Here is a 24,291-nt window from a genome sequence, read left to right as displayed (position 1 = left end):
ATGCAACTAACACAAGGTAGAATATAAAATAACATTCCATACAATAGAATAATCTTGCCCTGTTATATCGAGTTGGATGGTAGGCTCATTGTAAGAAATCTCCTTGAACACAAATCAACTGCATTTCCCTTTCTCCTTTTTATTGCCATATTTTATCTGAATAAAAACATATTTTCATTATTCCTACTATTCATACAAAAAAAAAACCATTCTTAACGAAACAAATTGAAAAAGCACTTACTAAAACGTATCTCAAAAATGATTACGCATCAGATTAACAAATTAACGTGAAAACTTAACAGAAGCCATTACGACGAGTATTTCCTTTGAAAAACTGAATCGACCAATCGCATTCAGTGTAACCTTGTCCATGAATCTTCAAAAAAATTCTTCTGCTCCAAGAAGACGTTCATCGGTACCAAGAACAGTGCCACGTTCGTTGGTGGCGTTTTGTGAGCCGAGGAATTAATTAAATGTGCCGGAAAAATTCTCGCGAGACGTTCGTTTGCCACCGCGAACTGGCGGCCATTGGGGAAAGGGACAAAAGTCCTGGTGCGGTATCAGGAATCTCGTAAATGTCGGTGACCGTTAGGCGGATCGTCTTCCCTTCGTTTCATCTTTTCTTTCCGCGCAAAGATGAATTCTCGACGGGAGATTCGGAAAGGTGATTAGCGGTTGCGAAAGGAAAGTTCGCTGGCCGCACGTATTTTCCTGGGCGATCTTTCGAGCGCGATCGCGAACGCGGCACGGCCGAGCGTTTATCGGGAAATCGATTTTGCGAAACGCTCGTAGGCGAACAGGCGCTGCTGGTCAGAGATACAGCTGCTTGTGACAAAGGATACTCGAGCTGTTATGTAAGTTCGTTAAATCGGACGAGGAAATCTGTTTCCATTATGCGCGTTCAATTTTTAGGCTATGTCGTGGGTGGAAAGGTTGATTTTGTTCTTGGGAACGTGATTTAATTTGGATTTGATTTAGGTTTCCTGTAAGCTTCTCTCCGTTTGAGATATACTTTGAATGGTGCGAAGTGTGAATTGTATTATGAACTGAAGAACGAGTCTTTCGACTACTTCAAGTAAATTTGTTTCAGCTAATCAAACTTCAGAACAACTAATTTGACTTGTACGAATAGAAACTTAAAGTGAAGTTACTGGAATTCAAGCAATTTGTTCAATCTAACGATATTTAACTTATTTCAGATTTGCTAAACTTGAAATTCAAATAAATATTCAAAATATTCTTGAAATTTAAATTTTCATCCATCCTATGAAGAGAATTTACAAAATATCGCAATAAACTTCAATATCTTATAGATATAGTAAAAAAAAGGCCAAAATGAATAGAAAAAATATTGAATAATCATCAATAAAACATCCAACACGCACAAATATCAAATATTTACAAATTCCCAATTGTGCAAATATAAAACTTGCAATACTTGCAATATTCCCAACAAAAATTCCCTCTATCAACCTTCACTCCCTTCTCTCTCCCTTCACTACCAGTAAACATCTCGAAGCCGCGAATAAAACTTCGAGATGCAAATTTGATTCCCTGAAATCTGACAAGTGCTCGCGCGGTTTCGACGTGCGCGCTACGCGCGCAGAGCACTCGGTTCAGCCGTGGAAAAGTCTTCTCCACTCGCGGGTTTTTCATCGCGTCCGGGTGGGTATCGAGATAGCAGATCTGGTTGTTTCGCCTGGTAACCGACGGCGGACGACGCGATAAAGAATCTTCGCTTTAATGGCCGGTGACATTTACGAAAGCCACGGCTCGGATGAACGGCTGTCGCGAGGCGAATCTCGTGTCCCCGGCGATTTTCTCGTATGGTTATTAGCCCGGCTGTGCCGCACGATACTTTCGTTTTCTCGTCACGGCCGTGCGTGTCGCGCGCGAGGCGATTTTCGGATAACGCGAATCTTGATAACTGTCGGCGAATCTGTTCGCATTTGCGTTCCGCAGCCAGCTTTCGTAATATCGCCGGGACACCGCCGCGTTGCGGAACGCGTTATGGCCGGTGGCTCGTGGAATTTTAACATGCAAATTGTCCGGGAGGAACGGCCAAGTTTTATCGATTGGAGAATTTGTTTTACGCGGCGGGCAATTTTACGACACCCAAAATTAGATATCGTGGCCGACGTGCGGTGAAATTTTGTATAATTTATTATTTAATTACGTGTTTACCGCGACGGGGATTTCATTAGAACTGTACTCGAAGAGTATACTTTACCGTCTGATCGACGTAAGAGTCTGTGGAACGTTTTTTAATCCTTGTAATTTGCTATCTGACAGCGTGTATCGAGAAAAATGTATTGATGAAGTTGATTTAATATGGATACTTCTAGCTGTTGTATACGTATGGTGGGAATTGATTAACGCGAAGCGTCTTGTCCAAAAAATTGTGAGAAAAAATCGATTTGCGAGACGTTCCATCATCGTGCCAGGGGAATCAAGGATGATAAACAAACTGTATCGTTCGAAAAAAGGCGTGCAATTACAAATATTGAAGGACGCGCGCTAATTATTTCATCGACAGCCTCGAGTAAGCGGTACTGCGCCGCGAGATGTCTCGTCAATCGCACGAGCAACTTTGCAACGCGAGATATCTCGTTGCACAACCGATGTCATAGCAAACGAGATTTCTCGTCCACCACGTTGCATAAATGGCATACTGGTAGCGAGATATCCCTTTCAAAGTCGCCAAAGGGTTAACTTTCGAATCGCATTACACATTACTGTAAAGGGTGAACTTGTTGATACCAACGTCTCTGCTACAGCTGAAACACTGAAATGTTTTCAATTCAGCGACAAGTATAAAACAGATTTGTATTTGGCTATAAATCATTTCGTATTTAAAGAGAGAAGTGAACGTCTGTCGTCAACTCTATTTAATTAATTCCTACAGAAATAAGATACGATACAAATTTCAGATAAAGTGAAGATCTTTGCACAGCAGTGCTATTAAGGCTACGTTTACTAATGTATTTATTACGCTATCGAACACCTGCAGAATATGAAACTGAATCAGATATATTGTATATCTCTATTCATAACGAACCAACTGCGGTATACACGATATGAAAATTATATTAAGATTATGTATTCTAAGAGAAAGTGACTGGACCGCTTAGTATGCAACGCGATCGAACGGCAGATAATTTTCAAGAAACCTCTAAACCCAATACATTCGAATTATCCCCCGTCCAGCTATATTGTCACATTAAGATCTCCCATTCAATTTTCATGAGACAGTGAATAACTAAGTTAAACGTGCGCCACCATTGCACGCATAAAAGTACGGCAAATGCTGCCATCAATTTGCACAATTCGCTAACATTCATGAACCGTAACCAGAAATCGAGCACGGTTGCTCGGATATTTATGACCAGCGCTGTAAACGCAAACACGGTTCAACACGGTTTCAATGTCGTCGAATAAGTCAGTCAGGCATTCGTATTACCGCTGCGCTGTAGCGGCCATTACTAAACCAGATCATCCCAACGACTACTTTGCTTCCACCTCGGCAAACTGGCGAGGCTGAGCAACTTTGTTGCAGCGGAACCCCAGCGTAACCGCCTCCTCGTCCCATCATCCGGGCAGCAACCGTGCCGTTAAAATCCACCGTGTGTTCGCGCGCGGTCCCAACAGCCCATCGTCCCCAGCGCGTGTATCGTTCGGACGCGACAGAGCGCGCGCGTCCCGTGTATTCGCAGTCGAGCAACGAAGCGCCGTGGGCGTGCGCCGGCTCGTCCGTGAATTTTGTTGCGCGCATGTGGCGCGCGGCTAGAAAAAGAGGAAGTCGCCGGGGCCGGGTATTAGTTTCCTTTTGCGGGGAGCGGTCGAAAGAATGAGGAGGACTGACTGTTGGGTAGGTGCGTGCGGCGTGCGTGCGCAGGGTGGCGGCTGATTTCAGGTTCAGACCGTTCAGGCGAGTTCAGGAACGGTGCGCCTGGTGGGATTGGGAATTGCCAACCGCCTTTCTAGCCGAGCCTAGCCGGCTACCCGGCCCCGTGGCCCCCGCCAGTTCCCCTCCGCTGGCTTCAGCGACGCCGGCATCCGCTCGCTGCAGGCGAGGAACCCTCGCGTAGGTACCGTACCCTGTGCGCTTGCGATACGTGCCGCGTTTGCACGCGTGTATATGTGTACACGTGGGTACGTAGGTACTCGCATGCGCGCTGCTCGAGCGATTCGCTAGGAAGACGAACTATGGTGCCTTGGTTCGTTTTGTGCCTCCTTTGCCGGGGAATGCAGACCCCCTTTAAGGATTGTAATGTTGCTTTTTTCAAGGTTTTTTTGGTTTCCTCCTTATTGGACAAGTCGAAGGTAGATTAATTTAGTTACTGTGACTAATTTGCAGGAATAGACAAAGAGGCAGTAGGGTTAGAAGATTGTACGATATTGGTGCACAGAGATGTTGGTGAATTAATGTGATGTTGCGCGCTGCTCGAGCGATTCGCTAGGAAGACGAACTATGGTGCCTTGGTTCGTTTTGTGCCTCCTTTGGCGGGGAATGCAGACCCCCTTTAAGGATTGTAATGTTGCTTTTTTCAAGGTTTTTATGATTTCCCCCTTATTGGACAAGTTTAAGGCAGATTAATTAATATACTGTGACTAATTTGCAGGAATAGACAAAGAGGCAGTAGGGTTAGAAGATTGCACGATATTGGTGCACAGATGTTGGTGAATTAATGTGACGTTACGGTACAATTTAGAAGTTGTAGTAATCTTAGATTCAGGTGCTATTTCAACTGCTGTAGAATAGTAATCATATTCGAAACGAGGGGTCCATTGAACACAGTCCAGCATGACCAAAGAAGGGAATCGTTCCCCGATCGGCGGCACGGGATAAAGAATAGGAAGACCGTTCCGCTCGCCGCGTTCCTCGTGCCCACGAATTGTTCGAGCCGAGTGTACGAGCGCAAGAACGAAGGTGCAGCAACCTCGCTGCGGTAAAGAGGGACGGAGAGGCCCTCGTATTGCGCTGCCTCCTGGACAAGGATCCAGTTTCCTGGGTCGTCTACACGCGCGTCCAGTTACTGGTTCCACCGGAATCTTCCTGGAAGCGGCGTGCGTGGTTGCGTGCGCGAGCGATCGTTGAACGCGCGGAATTAGAATCGGCAAGCAGGGTGGCCAACGGCGCCTGACTTCCTAGATAGCAATGGCGTCCTCCTGGTAGCCCTCGCGCCACCTGAGTCCCCAGCGGAGAGGCTTCCAAGGCGATACGCCGCGTTTCGCGACGCGCAATTTGTCTAACAGTTGGAGGAGAGGCGGACTGCATTCGAAACGCCATTATTCAGCCATTAAATCGTACTGTTTTCGACGCTCCTTGCTAGCCCTTTCATTGTCAGACGGCTTCTCAACAACTGGTTAGACCGCTCGTACCGAGGTTGGCCTAGGTTTGTAAGTCTAGCATTGTGCTGGAGTTTTTCTTATTCGCGCAGTGTGAAAGGGTCCGCACTTCCTGTACGGTGACTTTTGCTTGTGCTGCTCGTTGCTGCATGGGAAATTCCAGGGGAGCTTTACGGGACGCGACGTGTGCTAAGATGATACTCTTTGGGGCGGTGATTGTAAGAGTTTTTAAAAAAATATTGCGTTCGACATTGTAGAAGAATAGATAATAATTCTATGAATCTTGGAATTAATTTAAAATACAAATAACGAATCTTCCTCACCAAAAAGAAGCAATTGTACTCCATTAAATTCCTAATTAAAAAACCTCACTGCGTTTTTAGAATTCCCAACATTATAATAATGTCCACCTACTTAAAAAACGTACAACCATCATAGCACAGCTCCAGCAATCTACACCAATCATCCACACAATATACCTTGCATTTAACGCAGGACCAAGAGCGTAAACAGAAAAATAATCGCGCAAGTACCAACCCTCGCAATAAGAGGCGATCATTAAAAGAAAAAAAACCCCAAAAAAGTTTCACTGGGATAGACGACCGAGGTTGGGCCCGTTGGCACGGAGCAGAAGTCCCTGAGTCCCAGGTATCCTCTTTACGATTCCCCTGCGGCACTCCCTACCCACGACGAGCGCGTTGCAGTGGCCGGGTTCACGCGTGTAGACCCCGTACCTGTCCTCGACAATATCCTCGTGAAAGCACCTTCTCCGGGTACGTTCTCAAACGAACTCGTAGCCAGCGTACCTCCTCCTGACATCTATAGAAGTGGTCCTACTTAGACGTATTACGGGTTTTGGAAACGGGTCGAGCTTTCTTGCAGGGTCGAAGGTGCAAATCTCTAAGCAGCGAAGGCTGACAAATGGCGACAGGGCCCTCTGTCCCTTCGTATTCGACGCTGAGCCGCGGTTCCGAGGCGCAGTCGCGCGGATTTCCTCGCGACGTTCGAGCCCAAGCCATGCAGTGGCGATTTGTCTCGATGGGACCCCGTATTCGGAGCGATACGGAGCCGTTAAGCGGCGAAGATGAGCCGTCTCCTCGTCGGAGAACGGCTTTCTAATGGGCGTCGCGGTTTAACAGGGCCCGTCGAACTTCGCTGGGCGCACTCGCTCGGGGACCGTTAAGATATCCTGTTGTTTCGCGCGGTACCCTGCGTCCTGTGTGATGTTTCATTCCGCGCGGTTGGAGATCGCTTCGACTTGGCTGCAAACCGCCGTTCGCGTCCGCGACGCGAGCTTTCGGATCGTAATGGATTGTAAGAGAGCAATTGCGTTCCGCGCGTCCGTCAGTTGATCGTAGATCGGGTTTATTAAGTCGCTCGGATTTCTGGGAATTAGTGAAGGGTTTGTAAGCAGATGTGTGCGTTGCTAGTGCCGGGTTATCGAGTAACTATGAAGTGCAGATCGATAAAAATATACGAAAGGTACTGGTGTACGCTGTTGACTTTAACTTTTCTAAACAATTGGTTTAAACACTCAAGTACATACCAGTAACAATAAAACAATTAAATTCGTTCTGTAAAATATCTGTTTCAAGTATTTTTAAATAAACGTTTTGTTTTACATCAAAAATCACGTATCATCAGTTTACATAAAAAAGAAATATTTATATTTGTTATGAAAATTGTATTGCAACGCGTTTGTCTGACCATTTATCTCTGAGAGGGAGCTTCGTTGCGAGATTAATTCATTTAACGATAAATATGGTGAAATTCAATGGCGTTCATAGGGTATTATTCTTTGAACCTGATACCATCGCATATCCATCGCAAGTCGGAATAACTGTAACGTTACCATCGTTAGATACCATATGTGGAGTGGAATGACTGGTTTACTGTTCCTCGGATCGTCCTTAATCACTGGCGTCACGCAATCCAAACGTGACATCGTTATTATATTTGTGCCATAAATACCGCCTAAACGTGTTTGTTATCCATTAGCGCGTTTAACTGGTGTAAATATTTCGCGGTTTAATCGTGGGAAAGAAGGGGGGTTCGTCCTTTCGCGACCAGGAATTGAATTAAACACAGGAACGCCACATCAATCTTCCTAGAGCTAATAGCTTATACACCTCGTCGAAAGATATATCTCTCAGATTCCGCGGCACACTTCACTTTCCAAGATAAACCTATAAAGAGCGATATGTATGCACAGTTGACTAATTGTCAATTAATACAATCTTTTCTAGCTTCATTATTTACACTTCTCCAGATCTTCTGATGAATTAGTTACGATTGCATGTAGGTTATAAAAAAGAACAATGTGGAAGTTTACGTTACATGGACGATTTTAATCTTCCACGTCTAATCGGAATTTTATTTATTTTTAAAGAAATAATTGCAATTTAGCAATTAATAAATGTAGTAATAATTACATTATAGTAACGAGTAAATAAGATTCAGATACATAATAAACACAAATATACAATGTATTATCCATCTGCTAATGCAACAGAATAAAGAAACAAATCAAAAGAAGGGAATAACATTTTTCCATTTGAGGCTTCGTTTTGGGAGAAAACAACTTTCAAAATTCCTTGCTTGTGGATGCACTAATGATACGCCATAGCCCATAAGCTATGCAACACCACTGCCTAATGCGCAGCGAGATAGTGCTCGTCAGGCGGTGCGCAGGCATATGGGTTTTCACCATTAGTGAACGCGTACGCCATAAACTTTTCAAGTAATTTTTTCTTAAAATCGAAGCTTCATACGCAATTTTGTTACTCTTCTGTTTCACCTTATTTCGATCTCTAAAATCGTATGCTTCGTTTCATTCCACTTACAAATTGGAATCTCCACATCATTGACACTTCTACTTTCATGTTAATTTAGCATCGATTCAAGTAATTTTTTGTTAAAATCGAAGCTTCATACGCAATTTTGTTATTCTTCTGTTTTACCTTATTTTAGTCTCTAAAATCGTATGCTTCGTTTCATTTCACTTACAAATTGAAATCTCCACATCATTGACACTTGTGCTTTCGCGTTAATTTAGCATCGATTTCATTCACGATAAAACTTGCCGCGAAGCGTCTATTTTCAACGATCGACCAGCAATTTCGTAATCTGATCTGTCGCTGGTAATTCTCGCCAGTGGAACGACAGTATTTGTCCAGCGACACGTTCGCGATGAACGTCGCCTCGCGGTGATCTATCGTTTCGTCGGGTGCTGCGAGGAGTTTCGAGGGAATCGCGGCTCGTCAGACGCGAGCAAGTTCTGCGGAATGCCGTGAGGTTATTTGAATTGTCTTCGCGGGTTGACTAGGCGCAACAAGTTGACAGACGCCGTTCTAGATGCGGCGATAAAAAGTTCACGGTTTAATGCCGCGGTGCGCGACATCGTCGTTGACGCGGACGCGTTTCGTTTTAGCGTTTCGGGGGATCGTTCTGATGGGGAAATTGACGCTGCCGCGGGCCAGATTTTTGGCATTTAGACGTACAGGTTTGGTTAGACGTTTCCGAGCAATTACGTTCCTGTTTCTTCGTGCAATTACAGTTGACGTCAATTAGATTGCTTTTCCTCTTAGAAGGATGTAAGCAGACAAAGCGGGTATTCGCATGTTTCGTAATAGTGAAACTAATAGAGGTGGCGTTCGTGAAGTCGGTATTTCCGTGTGATCTGCGTCTAGTTGGGTGCTCATTTATTTAAGTATTGCAATTAATTTATTGTTTAGTTGTTTGCATCATGTGGATTTTCTTTTTTTAATGTAATAATAGGGTAACTCGTGTATACATTAGAGATTTTTAGGATTTAGTGTCATCGATATTAACAAATAAAAGATTGCTTTTTTCAAGCAATCCATATTTTCAAATTGCACAGTTTACATTCCTTGACTGCAGTTACAATTTATCAATCTATCAGATTTATCAATCTAAGAAATTCAAATCAATCGGAAGATTTTTATTCTTCAGCTAATTTTTATTTCACTTAGCTTCATTTAACTTCTTACTTACCCTTTTGACAGTCACAAAACATTCAAAAGTATGCATCTACGCGTTACATATCATTATATCGAATCGCCATCGTGTATCATTCCTTGTACCAAGAATTTCATTACTGTGTATCATCTAACAATACAATTCCATGCATTTTTAATTATAAAACATGGTACCACAATACAGTCAACCTTGATACGGAACCATGCAACACTAGCGGTCCACATTAACACGCCACAATGATACAACCAAAAGCTACGCATCGTATGATACGCGCATAATACACCGCAACGAAATTTACTTGGCAGAAACCAGACAGACCACTGATCTATTTCTCTCTCTCGCACCGCGAATTAACAATGTTCCTTTTTCAATTTCCCAGACTCGCGAAACGGGTCCTCAGAGTTGGTAGACATGCCTGCGGGGACCGTTCCTAATTTGGGCGCGGTGGCTGGTGTCGGCGGCGAGGACATGGCATCCTTGTGGGCCTCCTACGCGATGGGACTGAAGAAGACGCCGCCACCAGCGTCCGCCGCGACGCCCTCGCGGTCCGACCGCGATCGCGAGTCCAGCCCGCCAGGTGGCGAGGGTACAGGCAGCGCTCACGACGAGACGAGCAGCAGCGGCAATAAAGAGGACGAGGACGACGACGACGAGGATGCGGACGAGAGGCTGGACCCCAGACATCACGACCCAGAGCGCCAGAAGGCTTTCAACGTGAGTCCGCGTTTTACGTAATTCCCCGCCGCGTTCGCTTTCCTTTCCTCCTTTTTTTTCTTCTTCTGCTTCTTCTCCTCCTCCCTGTTTCGGGGTGGAGGCGAGGCTGCGGCGGCGGCGACGTGATTAATGAACCAAGGCGGAGTCGAGAGTAGGTTCCCGGCTTTTTTCCTTCTCTTTGCCTTTTTTGGACCTAATGGCTGGAAGGAATGATGAATTTTGATTCGAGCCTCGAGATAAAGGCTGTGAGTAATACTTTCCGTTATCGTGGATAAGGGCAATTGCTACTAGATTATTAGAACGAGAGATACGGACGGGATTGTATCGTTTGACGGACCAAATGTATCGGCCAGTCGAATCCATTTTTCCTTCGTTGCTTTTCTATGCTTTTTAACTTGTTACCCAGTGGAGCTTCGATTGAAAGAATCAACGATGCTTACTATTCGACTGATCGGACAGTTCTGATTTTATATTGAAGAAGATCGCTCAAATCTCGAACTGATTTACAAAAGCTAAAACCAAAAATTTCTAAAGAAAAATTGTACGATTTTGTCAATCGATCCACGTTCCTGCGTAATTTAACTTCTACGCTGTTTTTAATCCCGTTCATTTCACTGCCTCCGCTCAACACCCTCAATCAACCGCGTTACTGCTTCCTCCGCCTCGAACGCGAACATCCCCGTCCCCAGTTCGCTGGCACTGTACATCAAGAACGAAGATCGTTCTCGCGTAATTATCCTCGCTAAACGTCCGTACGAACGGCGGACCACCTGAAAACCGTAACCGTGTGCTCCGTTGCGCGCGCCGCATTAAACCGGAAACGGCGAGTTTATTGCGGCCGGCATTAGCCGGAGCGCAGTCTAACCGCGTAAAAAGATACGAAGTTGCCGTTGTTCGCGCGTTTGCAACGGGAAGGAGGCAGAGGAGGAGGAGCCGAGCGTCTAGGGCAGTGATTCTTAGCCTTCTCTCATCGCGGTACCCTATTCTTCGTGGTATTACCCTATTCTTCTTTAAAGCCAGCACAATTTGAAATAACCTTTGCTTCGAAAATCACGTTCAATTCGATGTTCCTTTTTTTTTCTTTTTTTGAAAAGGGTGTGAGATATGACGATATGACGTGATTCTAAATTGGGACACTCTGTGGAGACACCTATTGATCACGTTGAACTGAAAATCAGGTGCATTTGACACGTTGCTTAGGTGTGGCGCGAGCAGGTCCGCCCATATGGCACCCATCGGAGAATTTTAAAAGTGTATCTAGGTGATCGTGTAGCAAGTTTTTAGTTGTAATTCTCATACTAGTCCAAATTTTCGACTCGAACTCTTTCATACCAGACAAATCCTACACAACAAACCAACTCAAAATTCAAAACCTAGTTATAGCCAACAAATCAGTGAGATAACAATAACGATAAGCACAAGTAAAGAAAAGCACCCACCAGAAAGGTTCCAACATTCACTTCGAAGAAAACTACCCTCGCGAGGCCAAAACCCGATACCCAATTCGAGACCCACAAGCAGTGGGGCTCGCAGTTGAGAGCCACTGGGACGAAGGGTAGAAAAGGCGAGCGGAGCCCGTATTCGAAATCAACGTTAAGCCGTCCTATTGGACTTCCTCCCCCCGAAAATGCCCGCAATTGTCGTAAACTTTTATGAAGGCAACGTCGCGGCGCCACGCGTACCCCCCTTCCGTCCGCTACCACCCCCGAGCGGCGCGAGTTCAGCTCCAAGAGGGGCCCCCGCAGATGGCCGTGAGCAAGCCTGCCGGCGAACGGCTCCTTAATTAATTACAATTAGTTTAATAGAGGGCCGCGGTGCGCGCATCTCCTCCCCCACCACCGCGGGATCCTTAATTCGTTGGTACGCGGTGCGGCGAACGGGTTGCACGGGCGAAGCGCGGGCTCGATTCGTTCCGCGGCGGTCTAACCGCGTCCCGTGCTTTACAGATGTTCGTCAGGCTGTTCGTCGACGAGAACCTGGACCGCATCGTGCCGATCTCGAAGCAGCCGAAGGAGAAGATACAGGCGATCATCGACAGTTGCACCAGGCAGTTCCCCGAGTTCGCTGAGAGGGCCAGAAAGAGGATCAGAACGTACCTGAAGAGCTGTCGGAGGAACAAACGCGGCAGGGAGGGCGCGCCCTGGGATGCGGTGAGTGGGAACTGTGTGCAGGCTTCTTCGTTTGGCGCTCTTATCGGGCAGCGTAAGTGGAAATGGTACGAGCGTTGCCGATTGAACTGTTCGCCGGATGTTTATGCATCGGTGGTTAATTGAAACGTGGAGAAAAACGGCACGCGAAATATTTCGCGATACGCGGGGCATTTGAGGTATGTGCACGTAATGTATGTAACAGAGAAGGTTGGAACGAATTTTTATGGATAATTTCGTTTTATCGGTCGCGTTTATGAAGATACGGGTTTACATAAACATCTGTAGTTTAGATATATCGGGACGGTGGTCGGGTTTGATAGTTCAGTGGAGTTTAAAGTGGTGTTTAATATCAATGGATTGCGTATTTACATTTTATATTCATATTTTTGTAAAGAGTAGTTTGCAAAATGTAATGTTCCTCGATAATTTTGTTAGAAGCACCAACCCTGCAAGTGTCCCGACCGTGACCTGTAACCCAAACCCTTGCGAGATCCCAGCGCTGAAACTACCCCTAAGGTTTGCAACCCTTACTCACTACGATCCTGAAGGCTCAGAACCTTTCCAAAAAGCACCAACTATTAGAAAATTCTACTACCCTCCTACAAAAACCAATCACCCTATCGAAAACCATCAACCACTAAAAAACTCTACAATCCTGACCAGAAATGACCAATGCTCCACGAAAAACCACCAACCCCTGAAAAGGCTAACCTCGATTAAAAACTAGTAACCCTTCTCGTAAAATTAGAAAACGCTTGAAAAATCACCAGCTCGTTCGAAAAACCACCAAAAAAGTAAGAAAAGTTATGAATATATTTAATTCAATATCGTTTTATTCGATATCGGTGCTTTTTTCAATACTAACTAGGTATTACAACTGAAAGTATCGATATTAAAGATATTTGGTATTAAAATGAAAGTTTCGAATGCGTACTCGTATTTATTTAAATCGTGAGATTTCTAATTAAGTCGAAATCGTCCTTAATTTGCACGTCACTTTTCAGGCGAGGCCTACTCCGGCACACTTGACCTCCGTGCAGGCCGAGCAGATTTTGGCAACGGCCTGCGAAAATGAGAGCGACAACGCGAAACGCATGAGACTCGGTCTGGAGCCCGTCTCACAGCCCATGCCAACTCTTCCGGCCGCAACGGTGAGTAAAATTAGAACGGAAAGAACACGGTCCTCCTTCGTCCACGTAGTTTCCGGCTAGCTGCCCCTAGGTCTGCTTGAAAACCGTTGCGATCGCTTGACCGTTGTTTTTTCGTTACCAAAGAAGCTGCTGACTTTTCTTGAGAACGAAATCTTTCTCTAATGGCTTGGTCGTTTGTATACAGTGAATTCCTCTATAACTGTTAGAGACGAACTGTAAGGAGATTATGAGCAACGTGGTTAATACGCCACCCGTTGTATGAAATCGCTGTATAGGAAATTGTGTCACGTTTTGTCAAAATTGGTAACGATGGAGATAAGTTCTACTATGCTTGATTAAAGTAAACAAGGGATTCTGGCGTTTCATTAGATAACATTGTAAGAATTTGTATTGCACAGTAGTTTGCTATACATTGGCAAGAAAAATTGAAAAAGTTACAAAGTTACAAATTATCACAATGTTATTGATAACGCAGTGTTTACATACACATTTACTAATTATTGAGCAATATTGTGTACAAATATTAGTCGTTATTATTTTCGTCATGTAACTTTTTCGTTTTCTAAAAAACAGTTATGAATGGGATGAAATGAGATCTAAGAATATCCAAATGTGGATATCGAACGCTTATCTTGCAATGTTGTTGATTTGAAGTATCTTTACGATAACATTACGCTTGTTTCTTCGATTGTTGCAATACCCCCAACGTTGAAATTATTTAAAAGGGAAGTCAAACGAAATTTATTTTCATTGAGAAAAACTCGCTCACCTACTAACATCCAAAAATGAATTATTGAATGTCGAGTAAGAAAAATAAAAATTACTAAAATAAAATATTAAGATATAAAGATTTAAAAAAGGTATACAGTTATCACAATTATGAATTGACCAATTTAAACAAATTATAAAATAAAAAAAAATCCTTTTGCAATCGATAATATTAGTAGCGTCGTAATTTTTTAAATTCACAACAATGATGCAATCGTTAAAGAACGATCGCCTATCGATATCATCGGAGCACTTCCTTGTATTTTCTAATGTAATAAGCTGAATAACAAGATACGGTTCCAGCGCTACACTAATTTACTCTGGCACTCTGTTGCTTCTTTGTGTTCACTTATCAAGTGAGAACTTATTATGTCTCATCGTTAGCTGGAGATACGTACATACGTTAGAAATGCTCACCAAATTATCACGTGATTATACTATGATTCTAATAAGACTTTGCACGTGAATAGTATTGCGACAGCATCGACACTAGACACTTTTTGCGTTCTGTTAACTCATGCGAGAGCGTCTTTACTAAGTTATCTTCCGTCTAAGATATAGGAATGTATATGTGACATCACCTGATTCTATTTCCATTAGAGCCAGCATAAGCTTTTAGAACAAGCAATAATATATTTTACAACATTTGATAATATTTTTTAAAAATGTACTTCATAGCGTTTCTTGCTAACGAATAGGAATCGTCCTTGTCTGCCAACTTTAGAATTTTCTCTTAACTGTTGCTGTTAATTAGTGAGTAGCATTGATTCGAATTAAGTATCCTATTAATTTACAGAAGTTCATAGAAAATACAGTTGAACCTTGATTATCCAAATTAAACGTGCCGTGTGCTATCTGAATAATTCTGAACAATCCTGTAACCAACGTGTGAAGGAAAATGTTTTATTTTCAAATATTACTATTAATATAGATATTCTTCTAATAATAAAGATACTACTGTATTTCCGCTTCAATTCCCTAAAATGGACAATTCGATATTCTGTACACACAGAGGCACATAAATAGTATTATAGGTACACATATACATTTTCCAATTTAATCCAACCGTACGTCACCGCCACGGTACCAAATTCTATGCAATTGTATAAAAGGACAAGAAATGGACCTTGCTTGGCCCCAATTGATAATTACGCGCCAATGGCGTCTCAATAGTTCCTGTTTGTAGGGACAGAGGTCCACGTTTGGTTCGAGCACGTGACGCAACGCACCGCGACCGATAAAGTTTTCCAGAAAAGTGACTCGCTCGCAGAAAAATGATCGAGATCCAAGAGAGTATCGCGCCGCGTAGCTCCTGCGCAACGCTTCGCAGCGCGATACGTCGAACGAAGTTAGGTTTGATATAGGTACACGAAGAGGCTGGTGATAACCCCGTGGGTCGCGCACCTCTCCCACTCTGTTGCAACGACACACACGCTGACCACATTCCACGCGTGGTCGCGGAACGACGGAAAAACCGAAATATCCTCCTCTTCGTCGGGCTAGGAGTCATCCGTAACCTCTAAATCGGTCGAGCATGGGTTACTATCGTTCGAAATTCCACTTCAACGAGTAGCTCTCCTCTGAAATTAACGATCTGTCTCTTGGCTCGATAGCAACGAAATTTAGCTCCTTCGAGTCCGCGATCACTTGAAGATTTTTATCTGATCGAAATTATTTATTGCCGTGGAGAAGTGTGTTAATGGACGTGCAATAAGTGGCCGTTTTGTTATGCCAGCATGAAGTAACATGTACGATTTAGAGCTAATAGAGCCGGAATGTACGCGTACGTTATGTTATGGGTTAATTAATTGAGAGTTTGTTTCTGTGTTCTGAAATATCAAGAAAAAATTATTCAATCGAATACAATTTTAGTTGGAATAATATTATAGTTTTTTGACTGGATGATCTAATTAATTTGCTCTCTATTTTACATATTGGACGTTTATAGTATCAGTTGATATTCTCTGGGAGAGAGAATTTAATTATCAAAGAGTAACGGCGAGCTCTATTTAACTTGTCAGAGGTCTACCGTAATATATAATACTCGAAAGTTTTCTGGAGCGTATAGCGCTATAAAATTTCAACTTTCGATTCCCAAAACCTGGTCAATTACATTTCCTTTGGTCCATTATTCTATAATTATTTAGAGCGTATATCAGCTCGAGGCACTAATTCTCAATTGCATTTTTCGACTCTTAAAACGTAGCCAACTATATCCCAACGGTTGCTCCATTGCTCAACGCTATATCGTTCTCCATTTCGCAACCGAGCGGTCACACGAAACCAGATTAACCTTAGAGTTAACTCATTTTCGAGTTTCTGTTACACCGCCAAACGATAAACATCGAACGACACGCAAGGCCTTATCAAACACCCCGACAACTCGTCCCAATCATCATCGTCCGCGGTTTTTTCGACGTTACTCATCTCCTAGCGTCCGTGACATCGATTGAAAAGGGCCACGGCTGGCACGCTCCGCCCTCTGATCAAGGAAATCGCGCATTCGCGCGCTATATTCCACTGTCCTAACGAGATAATCATTACCCAATCCCGCTACTCTCCGCGCAAAAAATGATCCTACTGATCATACCTGAGCGAGTTTCGCGCAAATCACGTAGGTGTTTCCCGACACCAAGCAAGGTTTCGAACGCGGTTCGAATTTCCCAAGTCGCAGGCCTGCAAGACCCCGCGTAGCTGCGCCACGAGCATATCCTTGACCACCCTCGTTCGTTCACCCTGAAAGAAACGCAGAACCGTGCGTTCCGTGGTACTCGCGTCGTATGGCGAACGCGTGGGCGCCCACTGCGTGTCGCAGCCGCGCCTAATCCTCCCCCTGTCCTCGTGAATATCGCGCACCTACTTTCGAGCTCCCCCCAAACGGTCCGCCAGCAAGAAGCTAGAGCTGTCGGTGTTTCTCGTCTCGGGACTTATCTACTTTGAGGATCCCTAGAGAGGAGGAGCGAGATACTAACGGCTGGCGTATAGGTGAGGGGTCGAGCGGAAAGGGGGGGGGGGCAGGGACACGGAGAGACCGATAACCTCTCAGGCGACCTAAACCTAACCCATTAAGGAGAAGACCGGGGTTCGTGCACGGACGCGGCTATCTGCCGTGGGGCCACCTATATAATTGACGTCAACGCACACTGCTCGCCTTTCATAAAAACACTTCCCTACATCCGTTCTCCTCTCTCTTGACGATTTCATTCCTCCGTACACGCCTCTGTCCGCCTCGCTCGCGTTCCTGTCCACCGTCCCTCTGGCGGTGCGCGACCCCTACTAACCGCGCCACCGTCTACGCTTTTTCTTTCCCTTTCTTGATCCCGTAACCTCCCCTTTCTTTCGCCGCTTAACTCTCGCCTCGCTCTTTCCACGAATTAATTCCCTTGGCCACGAGAGAGAGCTTACTCACGCCTGGTCGTCTCTGCCCGGCACATCTGGCCGTCTCTCGATCCTCTCCTCGTCGCTCCCGTCCCTCTGGCGGTCTTTTTTGCGGAAACGTTTTTCTTGCTTTCCTTTCTTTTGTTTTTTTTTGCTTCGTTTCTTTCTGGCGATTTACTCGAACGTTCTCGCGCCAGGTGACCGAGACTCGGTTGGTGCGTTTAAAACTGAGAGAATGATCTCGATTGGTATCGTTGGGAGGGATCGATGGTTCGTCGATTCGAGGATCGCTGGCAACACGTGGCGGTTTAGTGACACCGGGTATACGGCTCGCGTGTAACGCGGTTCGAGCATGGTGTGCTGCCTGCCCAGTGACGGGGCTCTCTGTGAACTTGGTGTACGTTTTCGCGGTGGATCGCGTCCAGTGAGTGTCCGCCAGGATGATCCCGAATTGTACCAGCTCTGGTGAACTCGTGACGAGCCTGTTGAGCTGACACTGGACGACGATCGCGAGGGAAGAGATCGCAACGGCGAACATGAGGAAGAAGAATTTAAGGGTGGTGCACAAACAGGTGTACGACCGCGTGCAGGTACAGCAGGTACGCAGCGGTTCTACGAAGCATGGCGGGACGCTCGAATTTTCGCACACTGTCCGCGTCGAACCGATTCTCGATCGTTACTGCCGGAAACTGGGTCAGAATGCTTAAAAATCTGCAGCTTCTGATAATGGTTTCTCGCGCGCTGGGGTGCCGGGGCTGCCAGCGGGGGAAGCTTCGAGCCAATCAACGGAGTCAACAATACGTTAACGATTATGGTCCATTTAACGAGTGAGCCAAAAATCGTGCTCCGTTTGAAAGCTTGATCGGTTTAATTGCGATTAGAGGCGATCCTTGCTTGAAATTTGTCGTTTTTCTGTAAACACTTTCCTTGTTGGCAGTAGAGCTGTTTATGACTAGTAGTTAATTCGTTGTAGCAATGAAATTAAACTGGTAGCGCTGGATATAAATGTTTATTATGATAAACTATGAAATAATATAAATATGTTGTAATTTTGGGAATGTTTTGTCAGAAATTGCGAACAGAATGATTTTAAGAACTAATTATATTAGTAGCACAGTGAGAAATAATTAAACTCGCATTTAAAATTGTTACCAGATAGAAATTACAATTTATTTTTTTTTAATCCACAATCAGCCAATCGAGTGTCACACTGTGTTAATTATAGACAATTGTTTCGCTTACTGATTATTGCTGTACATATTCGTCGATATGATATATTGTTAATTATAGACGATTGATACGTGTACTCTGGGATATAATTATTGTATGACACTCGAGTTTCTTAAGAAAAGTTCAACTGGTTTTGCAGGAATTTTTAAGCGTGAGAATTGACACTTTAAGAGCGTTTTTAATATCACTAATACAATGCAGCCCCATATTGACTTAGAGATTTAATCGAACCCAGACTACCAAAAAAATAATGCGTGAACATACCATTAACATAAAGCAAATGTTGAGATATAAAAGTTTGCTATAAATTTATTGCAAATTTTGCCACAAATTCCACGAAAATAACTTGATTACAATTATACTAACCCAATATAGCCGAGAATTCAAGTATCAGTTACTTAAAATCCACAACATTGCAGATTCCACGAAAACGTTCGTTATCCTTGATACAAGCGTTAAAGAAACAAGCCACAGACTTTATCCTTCAGCCATCAGATCTCGAATCAAAGCGAAACTCCCGATTGTTTATTCATTACCAAACACCTAGGCCAAATACAGAAAGTAGAAAGTTGGAAACTCGTGCTCTAGCCGGCTGTTCTCGAATATGAAAGCTTGACGAATATCTGACAGTAATTTAACTCGGAGGAAAGCTGAGACCCGGTATTTGTTGCAGCAAACGGATGTCCGGTCAAGTTTGGAGCATTTCTCGAGTACACCGGTGAAATCACTACCGGGTAAAAGGGAGGATACACCACCAGCATCGCTAACGTCCCTGACGCCGCTAACCAGTTTGGCGAACTTGCCCAACAGCACCCTCTCTTCTACACCCCTGTCTCTCGCACCCGCGTCGAAACTGCTCACGCCAGCGGACAATAAGGGTCTCATGAGGTTCGTGTAATTTTAATAAATAATAACCAAGAAGAAAGCCAGAGGTTGTGTCGACTTTAGCGAGAAATAGTGAAAAATTCTTTTAAATGATACTTGTTCGAGGCCATTGGCACAACTGAACGATTCATTCCTTTCTCTGTAGTTGGTGAACGCTTCTTAGCGCCATTTCGTGGCCCTTGGAACGTTCTAACGTTACAAAATGGCGTGAAATAAGAGACACGATGGAAGTAAATGCGTGTAACTATTTTATAAAGTAGAATGTACATTTTTTTCGTTTAGCAAAATTGGTTAAATGTGTAGGATGAAAATTCGAGATATGTGCTTTATTGAGCCATTATTTTCCGTTTCAAAAATTCATTTTTATAAAAAAGTGGAATTGACAGATGTAGATGTCAATAGAAACGAGCAGATTTTAAAAATTGTAAAATTCCATTAAAACAAATAATGGCTACTGGATATTTGGTTTTGTTTGAACGATATTGACTGGTAATATTTTTTATTTTTCGATTGTTGTTCGATGTTTCATAAATACTACGAAATCGTTGGTAACGCATTTACGTAAATAGTAAATACTGATCTCGAGCATAAGATTAGTACTGCTATCAATTCACCAATTTTTAAAAATCATTCCCTAACAAGCTGATATCAGCATTGTTTTTAAAATATACAGATACATTCGAATCTATGGTTCAATGTTCGTTTTATGTTCATCTATTCGAGCTTGTAATCTGCCAATATTTCCTATCGTATACAGTTGTCTACATAAAATTTCAAACGATGTATAGAATTTTAGTTTTTTGTTTATCGTGTAGACAAAATATCTTATTTTAATTTACATGCATTTAATTATCCCTTGCCATACTCGTTATTCGAAAATGTTTTGCTGATACGTTGAAACAAGACACCACGTATAAAGTTGCAGGAATTTCTCTTACATTTTTCTTTTTCACACTTTGTGACAAATTTTGAGTTTGATGAATTAAACTGGTTGTTACATTTGTAGATAAGCAAGTGGTATCTCTCGTTTTAATGAATCGTGACTGTGGTGGCGCGCGAATCTAATATTACTTACAACATAGTTTATACAACAATTTAGATTACTCGTTAAGGTTGACATAACATATTAATCAAGATCATATATTTCTTGAGAGCACGCTGCGTATCAAATTATATGTATTTTATTCGAACCAGTTGATACGAGTGCTAAATTTAAACAAATTTTGTAATTGCAATTAGTTTTTCGCTCGTTTCGATAGCAGTTTGTTGTAAAAATAGATAGCAGATAAATCAAGTATACGGTAGCGCGTCTGAAGTAAAATTGTAACGATGAATTCTTCAGAAACGAAAGTCTCGTCTAGACAGGGTACCAGATTTAGATCGGTGACTAAATTCGATTTTAAGTAAAAGGACTTTATAGCAAAGTCGTGCGCTCTGTCTTCTTTCGTGAAGATAGAAAAATCAACTTTAACTTACTTTAGAATGTTCAGTGAAATTTTTATATTTTATTTAATACTTACTTTGGTATCCACCTTTCTTACTGAATTGTGGAGAAAACTTATTCGTGTATGTTTAAAAAGCATCGTATATTACAAACTCAGTAAATTGTTGTCTTTAAATTACATAATTAAGAAAAATGGAATTAAAATTTCGATCAATACATTTGCTAAGCAATTGAAGCCTAAAAGTTGGTATTAATGGATCCATAACACTTTGTCGTTATACAATATAAATTTCTGACAAAAACAAAGATACAATTATACATTTTTCAAATATTTGAAATGCAAAATTTACGAATATTCAATGTTAACTTAGATTCCTTTCATAAACACAAACAATAAAAAAAATACCAATATCCAATGAATAATAATAATATCAATTCAATTTTTCACCAAACTTACTCGTCTCTTAAATTAATCAACCAAACTCTAGCAAACCATCTGAGTCAAATTACTTTTAATATATTTAAAAATATCGTATTCTCCTAATGTACCAACTGATCCATTTATAGCAATTACTGCTTCTCAGATTCCATGCTAGAACAACAAACCACAATCTAAACTGTAACCCCTGTCTCGATCGAATTCCGCTCGCAAAAGCTGAGCGCGACAAAGCTGGACGAGTCGCGCTTGCGGAAAAACCGCGCCGCTCCGTTCGTCCATTCTCACCCGGCCGATCTCTCATTCACAGAGCGAGCCGGGTTAACCGCGGCGGAGGAAGCCTCAGATAAGGCGTTCTAGTAGACGGTCAAAGATCACGAAACGAGACTAAAGAAAGGCCGGAGGCGGAATCGCGCGTTGCTAATCAATGTTCCCGCGTATCGCTCACACGAATCTCGTACGCGTTTTTCCAGCCAGGCGACGATAGTCAGCTCGTCGACGGTTAACGGCGTTGCCAGCGGCGGCGCACCGACGGCGATGTACAGACCGAACTTCAGCCAGGCGTTCCAACGTGCTGGCCCGACCACAGTGCCGCCAACCCTGTCAGCGGGCCTCTACCCGACGCAGAGCTTCACGTCGGGCCTATTGAGCAACGGTACACAAAGTAATATTGCTTATCGGTGTTTCTTATGAGTTCGCTTCCGCCGCGTTGCTTCGTCTTTGCTTCTCGTTTTGCGGTTCGCACACACGCGGTTCAACGAGAGTTGCGAGAAGGCGGGGCTGCCCCGCTGTTTCGTTCATTTGATGGACCGCTGGGTCACGTGCTGCGCGTCACGGCTGCGCAGGATCGTTCGATCAGATGGATCGAAGTTGATCTCTCGGGATATTTCATTTTGATCAAGAGTTTTTGGCGTTACGTACAGCACGTGCTTTCGATGTTTATTGTAGATTGTGTACGTCTTTTTTGCTTTGATTTTTGTGGGAGATCAGGCTTTGAAAATTGATGTTCTTTTGTGTTTCATTACTTTGGGGTACTTTGTGGTATATGGTAAAATGATTTATCACTCGTGAAAGTTTGTATTATGTATTCTATGGTCAGAATTTGTTGAACTGCATATATAAAAATTGTTAGAGATTGTTATTAATTACGTTGTTCGTTCACTATGTATAGTTTGAAATTATTTTGCTAGTAATTATGAACTGCAATTACAACTAATTATGAGCAATTTTAATTAGAACCACATGCTTACAATACAATATTTAATATGTAACACAATTTTGTGTATGCAACATCGTAACACTTATCCAACGTCTAACGCTTTTGCGATTTTTAACAAAATAATTCTGAAACCAATAACCGTACCAATTACCCATCGCACACACTTTACACGTATAAATTCACTCAACACATTCGAGATCGACGATTTAAAACGACATCAGCTATTGGAAACTATTTTTATACTGCCATTTGAGAATACAACTCACAAGACGAGTCACCCAATATATACGAATAAGACTGTGACCCACACATACCACGAGTCGCCAGTCTCGAATGTGTTAGAAAACCTAACTTAAAGCTTGCTTTGATAAAAACCATCAACGAATGACCAACTGGGATTACTTTTCCAGGACCGACGGATTTAAGCATGAAGAACACGAAGCCGCTTCTGAGTCACAAGCTGAACGCGACGGAGATGACCGCGGTGAGGCAACTGATCACCGGTTATCGAGAGTCCGCGGCGTTCCTCCTGAGGTCCGCTGACGAGCTCGAGCAGTTGTTGCTGCAGCAACCATAGAGTTACGTGTACGTAGCCAGTGGCCAGCAGTTCGGCCCGTAAGTCATTCCTAACGAGGAACAGAGCGCCGTGGAACGCGAAGCGCGGCCCAGCTGCACCTCGAACCCGGAGACTTCGATGCCAGGTCGATGCGGACCTCTCTCGAGCTCGTTTACCCCGCTGTACGTCGAGATTACCGGCCGTTGGTAACGAGTCGCTGTTACCCTTCACCGAGAAACGCGGCTGCCTGGAGACCAGATCGATTGCAGCGGAACCAACACGGCTGCGGTCCAACGAAACTTACCCCAAAGGACGTCGAGGGCTGGAGTTTTCCTACCGCGCGAGCACGAGAACGGCCAGCCTATTCTCCGGACTGCGACACCTCGGAAAAATAATTGCTAGAATACCCCACCCAGACCCTCTGGTTACGCGTCGCGGGTTTCGCGCGTGTCGAGGAACAGAGTTCCGTGCGTGTCGGTGACCAGAGGGCGCGGAGTTCTTAGGGCTAGGTTTAAGGGAACTATTCAAACAGGGTGTACATAGCGAGGATTTACAGATATTTACTTAACTATCGATAAGTTTAAGCTTAAGAGATTACGAGACGATATGTGTTGCGTGCGTGCGAGAGTGCGTGCCGGAAGCTTTTCAGGGACGACCCCTTCAGAGGGAGTTCGTCGATCATCGTTCGAACGTACTGGTGTATCTCTTTAAAGTAATTCTGCCAGCCACCCACGAAAGAGTCCCCTGACGGAACGACCCCTTACGTACCTTTTCGAAACGGTCGGTTCTTTCCTTTTTTTTTCTCTATCGATCAGAGCTCGCTGCTTCGAACGTCTATCGCGTAACTGTCGAACGTCGCCGTTGCTGTTCTCTCGATCTAGTACGTTGTACAGTGTGTCATGTACATACGGCTGATAGTAAACGATGTGGAGTCACGAGATTTAAGGGGTGCGAGACGCGAAGAGTCGAAGTGGCGCGAGTTAACCGGAAACGGGACGACGGACGTTAAGTC

At 43.7% G+C, this 24,291-nt stretch overlaps 1 protein-coding gene across 3 annotated transcripts in view; it reads left to right on the top strand.

Annotated features, from left to right (window-relative positions):
- LOC143429771 (nucleolar protein 4-like) overlaps positions 1 to 23,521 on the top strand; it is a 119,727-nt gene extending 96,206 nt beyond the window's left edge. For 2 of the 3 annotated variants that reach the window (XM_076905538.1, XM_076905536.1), the window contains 6 exons: positions 9,728 to 10,062; positions 12,009 to 12,212; positions 13,217 to 13,363; positions 19,413 to 19,627; positions 21,978 to 22,168; positions 23,134 to 23,521. In XM_076905538.1, the coding sequence (XP_076761653.1) occupies positions 9,728 to 10,062; positions 12,009 to 12,212; positions 13,217 to 13,363; positions 19,413 to 19,627; positions 21,978 to 22,168; positions 23,134 to 23,300 (1,259 nt within the window). In that variant the 3' untranslated portion in view covers positions 23,301 to 23,521. The remainder of the gene's footprint in view (positions 1 to 9,727; positions 10,063 to 12,008; positions 12,213 to 13,216; positions 13,364 to 19,412; positions 19,628 to 21,977; positions 22,169 to 23,133) is intronic. The other variant, XM_076905537.1, reaches the window with a different exon arrangement.
- Positions 23,522 to 24,291: the final 770 nt, after the last annotated feature.

Source organism: Xylocopa sonorina, chromosome 12, assembly GCF_050948175.1.
Source record: "Xylocopa sonorina isolate GNS202 chromosome 12, iyXylSono1_principal, whole genome shotgun sequence".
Lineage (NCBI taxonomy): Eukaryota > Metazoa > Arthropoda > Insecta > Hymenoptera > Apidae > Xylocopa > Xylocopa sonorina.
Note: the sequence above shows the minus strand (reverse complement) of the source record. Positions and strands in the feature narration are given on the sequence as shown.